A 12,351-nucleotide genomic window follows, 5' to 3' on the forward strand; every position below is an offset into this window, starting at 1 on the left:
ATGGATTTTATTCTGTAGTAGTAGACTAGAGACCCCAATCAACATCAATACTTCTTTCTGAGACCTTCAACTTATATGAATGACCATTACACTCAAAGCTCCTTGAAATCAAAAGATTATTTTTGGGGGGATACAACTCTGTTTTGTTTTTACTTCATACCCTCAATGAGTACCATAGTACCATGCAAAAAAAAGGCATTAAATACACTTTTTTATACCATTTTTTTCTCAGGAATAACTTTCCGAGTTTTTTCTCCATCATGAATAATGTTGACCAGTGAGGGCAATCACAGCTCTGTTGCAACATTTGTCCTCTTGGGTTTCTCAGATTGCCCAGACCTTCAAGTGCCCCTCTTCCTGGTGTTCCTGATCATGTATTCTATCACTGTGGTGGGAAATCTAGGAATGATTGGCATCATTCGAATTAATCCCAAACTTCACACTCCCATGTACTTTTTCCTCAGCCATTTGTCCTTTGTTGATTTTTGTTATTCTTCCATCATTGCTCCCAAGATGTTGGTGGACTTACTCGTAGAGGACCGAAGCATCTCTTTCTCTGGGTGTTTGGCACAATTTTTTTTCTTTTGTACCTTTGTAGTGACTGAGTCCTTCCTGCTGGCAGTAATGGCCTATGATCGCTTTGTGGCCATTTGCAATCCTCTGCTGTATACAGTTGCCATGTCCCAGAAGCTCTGTGCCGTATTGGTGGCAGGATCATATACATGGGGTACAGTCTGTTCCCTCCTACTCACATGCTCTGCTATCCAATTATCATTTTATGGTGCAAACACAATTAATCACTTTTTCTGTGAGTTTTCATCACTTCTTACTCTCTCTTGTTCTGATACACATTTGAACCAGATGTTGCTTTTCATCTCTGCCACTTTTAATGAAGTGAGCACACTTTTGATTATCCTGGCCTCTTACATATTCATTTTTGTTACTGTCCTGAAGATGAATTCATCCAGTGGGAGACATAAAGCCTTCTCCACATGTGCCTCTCACCTCATGGCTATCACCATCTTTCATGGGACCATTCTCTTCCTCTATTGTGTTCCTAACTCCAAGAACTCTCGGCACACAATCAAAGTAGCTTCTGTGTTTTATACAGTGGTAATCCCCATGCTCAATCCTCTAATCTACAGCCTAAGGAACAAAGATGTAAAAGAAACACTCATCAAATTAATGGAAACCAAAATTTCTTCTCCCTGAATATCTCTTATTAATTAAAATTTTCTAATTACATAATATATAGACCAACGCCTCACACCTGATAATCTTCAATTAGATAAATGACCTACATTAAAAAGGTCACATAACAATTAATTTAAAGAAATGTGGAATATACAGCTTATTAGATCAATATTGAAAAAATTCCATGATGAAATAATGGATAAAGATGATTAGGGAATATAAATTGATAATTTTGATTAGGTAAAATTAAAATATTTTTACACAAAATATTAAATAAAGCTAAGGTTAAAAAGGAAAGATTTTCTTGGAATGTAATTGCAACAAATTTGATTCATTTTCATTTGTGATTAAAATTTACAAAATAAGAGCCATTCTCCAAATGATAAATGGAAAAATATATGAACAGATGATTCTCAAGGGAAGAAACCCAGGTTATCTATAGATATAAGAACAAATACCTTCTAGGAATTGCTAACTAGAAATATAAAAATTAAAGAAATCCTAAGAATCCACCTCACACTTATCAGATTGTTAAATATGACCCAAAAAAGGATAAATATTGAAGAGGCTGTTGGGAAATAGACTTAGTACTGCACTGTTGGTGGACCTATGAATGTGGACAAATAATAAGGGAAAAAAATGGAATTATACCTAAAAATGTGAAAAACAGTATGTTCCCTTTGACCTAGCTATTCTGCTGCTGAGAATATACCTTTAAAAAATCAAGGAAATAGAAAAATCATTGTATAAAAAGTAGCAACTAAAGAGATGCTTATCAAATTAAAAAATAGTGGAATAAATTCTCATACATGAATTTAATAGAATATTGCTGTGTGGTAAGAAATGAGGAAATAAATAATTTTAAAGATACATAGAAAATCTTATATGAGCTAACACATACTTCAGGAGACCTAGAATCAATATTATGAAAATGAAAACTTTTGAAGGATTAAAAAAAAACTGTTGCAGATTGAAATAAGCAGGGAAGAGCCAGTTATAAAATAATAACAGCATTGTAAAGAACAACAACTTAGACTGTTGTAAGAACTATATTAAATGTGATGACCATTTGTGTTTTCAGAGGATCAGTAATGACACATTCTACCAACCTCCCGACAAAATTATGATGGATTTGGGGTGCACAATGGAAAGCATACATTATTCTTTGCAAACGATAAATGAGGGAATTTGTTATGCTAGAAATTGAATTTTTTATAAGGAATCTATTTCCCCCTTTTTTTCAAAAATATGCAGGGTGAAATGGAGAGAGAGAAAATAATATTATGTTAATTTAACAAATTAAAAATGGAAAAATGCAAGGGTCCTACAAATATGAAATGTCGCACGCACTTTCAGATTATGTCAGTATATTATTAGTTTTGCTTTAAAATATTTTGGTTAAATGGGAGTTCTCATACAGTAGGAACCTTGAAATGTTTAAATTTAAAAATATCAATTTTTTTTAAAGAGAGAAAAATTATGTACTGAATAGACATGGTCTTTTATTTTTCAATGAACCTTATAGCTACTGTATGTTTTAGAAATAATTGGTACTTGGAATATTTTTTTTTCCAGTGAAACAGAAACTAAATGATAGCCAGATGCCACACAAAATGCATAGTGTAACTACAGTTAATAACATTAGGGAGTACATGAGCTTTACTGGCCTAAATGGGAACATTATCCATTTGTGATGATGGAAATGGGTTGAAAGAATGACACACATTTGGACTAAGATAGTTTTAGGGCCTAGCTTCTCCTTCAGTATCACAGGCCAGCAGCATACATTAGGAAGAGAAAATACCATACTGTATTTGTGTTTGTATGGTTAGGGAGAGGGGAATATATTTTTCCCAGAATTCCTTATTCCTAGTGTCTTCAGACCTCATGGATATTGAATAGGAAATGATCTAGACAGAAATCCTGGTTTTTGGGTTTTACTGCAGCTATTTTCACGAGAAGATAAAAGTATGATCTTATTTTAATAACATTATTGATGTTCAAAAAGAACTCTAAAACATTGAAATAGGCAATAATTACCTATTTGCTTGACATTATTAGGAAAAAAGAAGCTAGTTATCCAAGAGAACTATTTTTTAAATGAATAAATAATAAAGACATTTTGAAACCATGTTGTTGTTATTGTTTAAATCTTTTTTTTATTGGAAATCTTTGTAAATAATTTTGTACACTCACCCAGAAAAGAGAATATGTTTATTTATACTTTATTGATTCAGCTTTGTTAGAACAATTACATATTTTCTGTTCTTTATAGGCTATAGAGGTATTGAAATAAGACTCTTGAACCTCCAAATAGTATTTGATGTCCAAAATAATGATGCAAATGAGTTCTTATTTTATATTATAACATTTGCCTGTATTAAATTATAGGTCAGGATACACAATGCGATTGCATTCATTCAGTCTCTAATATGACTGCCTTTCAGTAAAATAAAGAAAGGAAACAAATGCTTGTTTCATAGTCATTTTCTTGACCTTAATAAAATGCTCACTCATCCTTGTTTTCATCTTATATGATTTTTTAAAATGAAAATTCAATTGATTATTTCTGTATCAGTAACCAGTTAACATGGTGATTAGTCCACTGATTAGATAAAATGTGAAGTGTTTTGACCATTGTTAAGTTGGAAACTGTCAAAAGTATGGCAAAGAGAAGAGGTGAAGGACTTGAATTCATGCCATGTGAGGATGATTTGAAGACAAATTGAATGTTTTACTTAGAGAAGTGGAGATTAGTGAGTGACATGACAACAAATAAACAAAAAAAAATCTATTCTAAATAAAGACCCAAAATATAATGAAACTACATAGGTATGTCCTTGAGTCCAGGAACTGTTTTTGCCTTTCTTCTTATCCCAACAACTTATCCCAGATCCCAGTACGTCATATGCACTCAATGGATTCTTGTTGATTTGAGTTACTAAAATTCCCTTCTCTGATTATCACTCTCCTACAAAGCTCTAACTTCCATGAAGGCAGTGATATTTTTTTTAAAAAACTTGCCATAGATTTTTTATTCCATTGCCTCAGAACTAATTTACTATTTTTTTTTATTATCGGGTTGTAGTGTTGAGAATAATCCAGAACTCTAACACAAAATACTCACTTTTCAAAGAATCCAATTCCCATATGGAGGTTGTCACTAGTTCTAAATCTATGCAAATGACCTCTAGAGCTTTTGTCAGTAAGATTTAAGGAGCAATGAAATAAGAATCTCCCTTATCTAAACTGTATAGATAAATTATGGGCATGATCAATGGAACACTTAAATTGAATTATTTGACAAAAGGACACAATATTCAAAATAATGAACATAATTTCACGTTGAAAAAATAAATATATCAGTCAGTAATTGAACAATTATTTATTAACTGCTCATGATATGCCAGACATCTTACTAAAATTGGGAATAAAAATAGAAATAGAAAGAAAGACAGTGTCTGTTGTCAATAAGTTTACATTGCGATGTGGAAGGCAATACGTTAAAGGAAGGGGAAAGGAGAGAGTAGGTGGGCAAAGGTACAATGGATCATGGGGTGCATGGTAGAGAAGGTTGAGAGTATAGCCTGAAGAGAAATGAGACACATTTGAAGGTTTTGGGATGACTTTTGTACAGGTTTTTCAAAAATCTTAGTTAAGTTTTGAGTTATTAAACCTAAAAAGTACAGTAAGACTCTTGAAATACACTTTATATTGATTCCTGTTTTTGTCCCAACATTCTGCGGAAATAAAATTTGGCTAATCCTAAACATTATACCCTCTTAAGTACATTAAAGTGCATGGTGGTATAAATGGAACCTATCACTACTCATGTTGAAGAAAAATTAGGTGAGAAATGTAATATTTGGTAGCACCAAACAAAGGAGTGATAATCATCACAATAATCACTGCCAGCTGATGACAAGTTTGATATAAAGAGGATTGGACTTCAAGTTAGCAGGCTAGAATTTATTTATTTTTTCAGTTTGAAGTAGCTATGGCAATATGGGCAGAACGTATACATTCTCAGACTGTTTTCCTTGTCAAAATAATGGATTCCATTAGATCACAAATTATTAAAAATTTGATGTGGTGGTCCCCTTTGGCAACTTATGAAACCTCAGGACCTTTCCCCTTCATAACATTTTAAATACATAAAATATAATAAATACAATTGCAAAGGAAATAAATTATATTGAAATACATTTCAACTATCTATCTATCTATCTATCTATCTACCCAGCTAGGAAGCTATCAACCCCCAGGCCAAAAAATCCTAAATTATACTATTTTATACTTCCCTCCACTCTGCAGTGGTATAAATTATCAAGGACAAAGCTGAATAAATCAATTGATGTTTAATAAAACATTCAAGATCTGTTTGTTTTAATCTTTTTTTTTAGTTTTCTATCATGTTTATGCTATTTTTGTTGCGTTAACTTTTAAGACACGTGATGTTGAGCTCACAAGATATTTATTCCCCATTTATCTCAAGACTACAATCTATTTTCCACAGAAACTTCTTAAACTGGAATGTTTAATCCAGCACTGGAATTCACAAACTGAAAGTACCTACTGTTGCTGTGGTTTCTGTCTCCCTGCCTCTGTCTTTGCCTCTGTCTCTGTCCTTATCTCTATCCGTTCTGTCTGTTTCTCTGTGATTGTCTCTTTTTTCTCTGTCTCTTTCTGTCTCTGTCTCTGTCTCTGTGTGCCTGTCTTTGCCTCTTTCTGTCTGTTTTTGTCTCTGTCTCTCTGTCTTTCTGTCTCTCTGTCCCTCTCTGTCTCTCTCTCTTTCCTTTTCTGTATATGTGTGTATCTGTCTGTCTGTCTCTCTCATTTAATGGGTCATCCCAAAACCTTCAAATGTGTCTCATTTCTCTTCAGGCTATACTCTCAACCTTCTCTACCATGCATCCCATGATCCATTGTACCTTTGCCCACCTACTCTCTCCTTTCCCCTTCCTTTAACGTATTGCCTTCCACATCGCAATGTAAACTTATTGACAACAGACATTGTCTTTCTTTCTATTTCTATTTTTATTCCCAGTTCTTAGTAATAAGTCTGGCATATCATGAGCAGTTAATAAATAATTGTTCAATTACTGACTGATATATTTGTTTTTTCAACATGAAATCATGTTCATTATTTTGAATATTGTGTCCTTTTGTCAAATAATTCAATTTAAGTGTTCCATTGATCATGCCCATAATTTATCTACACAGTTTAGATAAGGGAGATTCTTATTTCATTGGAACATATTTATCTACACATCTTCAATATATTTCTTAGCATTTCCTGTAAAGAATTGTGCAAAGTTGTATTTTAGTGTTCTCTATCCATTTGAGAATTTCACTTATTTTGAAAAAAATCTCCCTATCTCTCTCTCATTCCATCCATAATAGGCAAGACTCAGGCTCATTAAAAATAAAAATGTGGGCAACTGTGTGGTACCGTGGACAGAGTGCCAGGTCTGGAATCAGGAAAAATTATCTTCCTGAGTTCAAATCTGGCCTCAGATATTTAGTAGCTTTGTTACTCTCGGCAAGTAACTTAACTTTGTTTGGTTCAGTTTCCTCATCTGTAAAATGAGTTAGAGAAAGAAATGGTCAGCCATTCCATTATCTTTACCAAACTCCAAATGGGATAGTAAAGAGTCATATATGACTGAAAATGATTGAATAAAAAAGAAGTAAAAATCTCCTGGATGGCTTAGATATTTTAGAGTCTGATGAATATGGCCAGATTTTGAAGGCTGACATCACCTTTTTATTCAATGTAGCCTTGAATTTAGAAAAAAAAAAAGTAAGTTTCATCCATAAAATTTTCGATGCCCCTCCAAACATCTAGAACTTCTTTTACTCTAATCTTCGTATGGTGTTGCCTATAATCCATTATTCTTCTTTCTTTGTAGTCACTGCTATTAAGTTGTGTTTTCATTTTTGTTTATTTATTTATTTTGTCTTTTTTACTGGTCTTTATGAACCTCCAAACTTCAGACACATATTCTGTACTGTGGAGGAATAAATAACTATCTTATTTCCTTGGAAAGTTTTTGTTTGTTTTCTCTGGCACTTTCTATTTTGAGACAATAATTTCCTAGTTCTAGAGATTCGTATATCTGTGTGTATGTTAACTCATGTTTCCTCATACATTATTGAGATTGATCTTAATTTATTGTGGTCTTAAATTATCCTTCATACCCTTGACTTTTCCAGATCTACAGCTGTTAAAATATCATTAATAGTCATCAAAATGTGTTATTAAACAGCTGAATTGCTTGAATTTTTCCTTGGAGTAATAGCAATTTTTAAGAGCCATATGATTAAAATCATAATAGGGATGAAAAAATGTGTATAATACAATATTGAACACTGAGTTAGAGGATAAGAAATTAAAGATGGAGAGACAAGGCTAATCTTGCTTCATCTGCTCAAGGTCAGGATATCTGAGATGTCTTGTTATCAGGTGAATTATGACCATTTCTGTCAGAAAATGAAACTAAGTTGAAATTATTATTTATCTCTTATAATTTACATACCTCTGTCTACACTGTAATCCTAAAATATAAATAACTCTGTCCCTTAGATATGCCATTTATAAATTGGGGACAGATAATTGCCTCTGTATGTCAAAGGGTGATGGTGAGAAACATGTTTTGCGAAATTAGAAGTTATATGAACTATGATTATCCATCCAGCCTTGAATTTGTGTATAAGAACTAAGGGAAAGTGAAGTTTGAGATTTCTAGAAAAAAGAAACATTCAATGTGATTTCTCTATAACTGAAACAATTAAGTTTGACCCAGGTGGACAAAAACATGAACTTAAATAGCAAGTCTTTGTCATCATGTCTAAAAAGTGAAAAAAGTCAAATGGTCACAGATATCATGTGTATATCATGGGATTTGTACAGTTTTATCCCTTCAGGAATGATGGTATAAAAACTTTGATCCAGGTGCCTAGAGAGAGCTTGCATTTGTTATGATTAAGAGTTTGCAAGTCACAGAGATCCATAATTTCAGATGCATACTTGGGGGACTTAGTTCCCAAGAGAAAAAATAAATTATAAAATCCCTTGGATTGAACACAGAGACAGGTTTTCTGAGGGAAAGGACCTGTCATCTCTCTCCGCCCTTCCTATTGTTTATGCAGTTTCAGCATGTTTTGCTAGGTAAAAACTAGAGTGCGTTCATTTTTTTTTAGTTAGAAATAATTTAAAGATCCGTTCCAGAAGGAGGATTGTTTTGATTATGCTCTCGTTCTAGAGTTCTACTTACTGAGACTTTCTTCCCCTGTTTTTACAGAATCCATCTGTGAAGATGTCTTTTAAACTATAATGAATGGAAAGTGAACATTAGGTAATGGCAATGCTGTTATTAATAAAAATATAAAATAATACTATTTACAACAGGTAATATGTAAGCAGGTAACTCTTCCCAGCACTGCTACTTACATGAACTGAACTTATATGAACTGGCAAAATTTACTTCAATTATCTTGGCTTCATTCTTCTAGTATAATAATTAACTTCTAAAATCCCTTTCCATTTTAAATATCCCAATCCATGATCCTCTTTGAATCAGAGTAACTGCGAGACATAGTTTGATGATCTCTGCTTCTATTCTTGTTTTCCTCTCAAACTGTATTCATATTCAGGTCAAGGGAAGACTAACTTTGCTAGTATGAGGGACTCCTTCCACTTTCCAAAGTGGTTTTATGCATTACTAGCATATGCTGATCATTCATCTCCTTTAGAGCTAAATTACTAAATCAACTTTCCCTTACTAGATGAGGGACTGAAATGGAAACTCATAAAAAGAGGTCACAGAGAATGACATTCTGTCTTATTGGAATGTGCTTGCATTTTATGAAAGCAGATTTTATGGGTAAATGGCTCCTAAAAGAAAAGTCTTTGTCAGTCATTACCTCTCCTTGAATTAGCAGTTTCAACATATAAAAGAAATACATGGAGATGTAATCTTAAAGAAGCTTAACCTCTAAACGGAATGATACCACAATAACAGTGTGGTAAGTGGGTATACTGACAAATAATTATAGCTATAATTTATATAGAGCTTCAAGGATTAAAGAGCTTATTTCTTATCTCTTATCGTTGAGTATCAGAATAAACCTATGAAGTAGATATGGTAAGCATTAATATCTCCTTTTTTGTACAAAATGAACTTGGGACTCAAAGAGCTTAATTGCATATGATCAATGTAATGATAAATGCTGCTGTAGGATTAGAACCCAGGGCTTCCCTGAAGGGATTAGTCTAGACTCTAGATGGACTATAAGGAGTTTTATAACTAAATCTTTGCACCTATGATCCTATGATTCTCAATCTTGTGTTCATATGGAATTTGTATATAGGGTGAAAGAGAGGCATCATATAAATGGCCAGATAAAACTTGTCATCATGACTTTTACTGAACAACAGAAATTGAATTCACTGTGAATGCTAAGCTGGGCAAAATTCCATCTATCAGAGCTCAGAGTAGTTTCAAGGGTAAAAACTGTTGATGAAAAAATTTAAATGTTTATTATTGGCTTTGTTGAATCTATAAGAAATTTCTCATAAGTAAGTTAAACAGTGTTTTTTTAATAAATAGTGATTTTTTTTTTCTGTGTGTATGTGTGTGTCAGAGAGAAAGAGAGAGAGAGAGAGAGAGAGAGAGAGAGAGAGAGAGAGAGAGAGAGAGAGAGAGAGAGAGAGAGAGAGAGATTTGAATTATTTGTTTATTTGGAATTAACAAAATATGTACAGGCATATAGTATAGGTTTTACATATGATCTGATCTTGGACCAAGGTACATACTATGTGTAGTACATGCAGCCTCAGAATGTACACATTTCTTTTGATTATAACTTTGCAATGCATGAGATGCACACATAAGTGTATATGATATAGGTAGAATATATGATCATTATATTCTCTGTGTTCTAGTATTGTCTTCATCTGTATGACATGTTGATCTATACAATATCTTTCACCATCAGTTTTCTTTCACCTGGATGGTGTTTCTTCCCGGTGTGTGCAAATTTAATTATATTTCTATGATATTTAAAGGACAGACATCAAGATAATAAACACATGTGTGGTCATATAATATTTCTCTCCTATTAAATATCTATTAACTTTGATTCTAATACTGTTATCCTAGGAGATGGTTAAAACTTATTCTTGGACCATAAAAAGAAGATTTTTCATTTATGCTTTATTCAACCTTCAACATACTGAAATAATGGAAGGGGAGGAAAATTGCACAGCAGTTACTGAATTTCTGCTCTTAGGATTTTCAGATCATCCAGAACTCCGTATTGTGCTCTTCTTGATATTCCTAGTGATCTATGCCATCACGGTTTTGGGGAATGTTGGAATGATTATCCTGATCAAGATCAGCCTCCGTCTTCATACCCCTATGTATTTTTTTCTCAGCCACATGTCCTTTGTTGATCTCTGCTATTCTACCATCATTGTACCCAAAACACTGGTCAATATATTAACAGAAGACCAGGTCATCTCTTTCCTAGGTTGCACTATACAATTCTATTTGTTCTGCACATGTGTGGTCTCTGAAATCATACTGCTGGCAGTGATGGCCTATGATCGCTTTGTAGCCATTTGTAACCCATTGTTGTACATGACTGCTATGTCTCATAAGCTTTGCATCCAGTTGGTCTGTGGCTCGTATATTTGTGGTACAGTGTGTTCTCTAATTCACACCTGTTTCACCCTTAAGATATCTTCTTATAGATCCAACATCATTAATCACTTTTTCTGTGATCTTCCCCCACTCTTGTCTCTGTCCTGCTCTGATGTCTCCATCAATGAACTACTGCTTTTCACAGTGGCAAGTTTCAATGAGATCGGCACTATCATCATCATCTTCACCTCTTACATATTTATCCTCATCACCATTCTGAGAATCCGCTCTTCTGAGGGCCGGCGCAAAGCTTTCTCCACCTGTGCCTCCCACCTCACTGCCATTGTGATTTTCCATGGCACTATCCTTTTCATTTATTGCCGACCAGGATCTGGAAATATTCTAGATTCAGACAAATTCGCTACTGTGTTTTATACAGTGGTGATACCAATGTTAAATCCACTCATCTATAGTTTGAGGAACAGGGATGTGAAAGATGCCCTCAGGAAAGTGATAGATTCTGAAATGGTGTTCCCATGTACCAAATTGGGGGGAAGGAGAGGAGATTAAGAATTTATATCAATATCAATGAAGTATTTTAGCTTATCAATTACTGAGCTTTTCCCTGTGAAGTCCCATAGTAGCGTAATTTTCGTGTGGTGCTGGCATTGGAATAAGAAAAAAAATCAATGTGGAATGTTAGATTAAATGGCAGACTTGTGGCCATAAGGTCTGGGTTTCAATTCATCTTTATATTCTTACTTGCTCTGTGACTGAGCAAGTTACTTAATATCTCTGATCTAGAATTTCCTCATCTTTCAAATGGGGATAATAACGGTTTAACTTTCAGTCAACAGGGTTTAAATAAGTTATGTGCTCATCAAGGCCTTTGAAAACTTCAATATCTGTTATCATCCTATTCATAATTCTTCTTATCCTCTTCCTCCTCATCACTAATATTGATATAAACATCATTTATTCATGATAGATCAATATATCTAACAGTTCGCCCCTTTCACTTTAGTCCCCGTATTACTGGATTTTCATTTGTTTCTACCTATTTAGTTATATAACATAAATAGGAATCTATGCATATATGTACGTACGTATATATGTATTCTGTACATGTGAGTCTTTTTCCTGTCATTGATATCTTTGGTATATATACATGCATATGTATGTATTCACACAAACACACATACATGTAGTATATACATACATATGCATGCATATATGTGGATATGTATACGCACAGATACACACACATATATGTGTGTGTGTATATTTTATATATATACATATACATATATGTGTATATATATTCCAAAGAGATCAATGACAGAGGAAAAAGGCTCATATGTACAGAAATATCTATAGCAGCTCTTTTTGTAGTAGCAAAGACCTGGAAACCAAGAAAGAGAGAGGTTTCCCACCAATTATAAAACGACTTAACACATTAAGCTATATTAACATATTCAGATATTATTTTACCACAAGAAATGATGAAAAG

At 33.4% G+C, this 12,351-nt stretch overlaps 2 protein-coding genes across 2 annotated transcripts; both read left to right on the plus strand.

The window, feature by feature from the left end:
- Positions 1 to 267: 267 nt before the first annotated feature.
- LOC110199540 (olfactory receptor 5D18-like) lies at positions 268 to 1,212 on the plus strand. Its single transcript, XM_020974420.1, has one exon. It carries the CDS (start codon positions 268 to 270, stop codon positions 1,210 to 1,212), a length of 945 nt encoding a protein of 314 aa, XP_020830079.1.
- Positions 1,213 to 10,439: 9,227 nt separating this feature from the next.
- Positions 10,440 to 11,411, plus strand: LOC110199541 (olfactory receptor 5L1-like). Its single transcript, XM_020974421.1, has one exon. The coding sequence runs from the start codon at positions 10,440 to 10,442 to the stop codon at positions 11,409 to 11,411; it is 972 nt and encodes a 323-aa protein (XP_020830080.1).
- Positions 11,412 to 12,351: the final 940 nt, after the last annotated feature.

The sequence above is a fragment of the Phascolarctos cinereus genome, unplaced genomic scaffold (genome assembly GCF_003287225.1).
Source record: "Phascolarctos cinereus isolate Bilbo 61053 unplaced genomic scaffold, phaCin_HiC Scaffold_9;HRSCAF=440, whole genome shotgun sequence".
Taxonomy (NCBI): Eukaryota; Metazoa; Chordata; class Mammalia; order Diprotodontia; family Phascolarctidae; genus Phascolarctos; species Phascolarctos cinereus.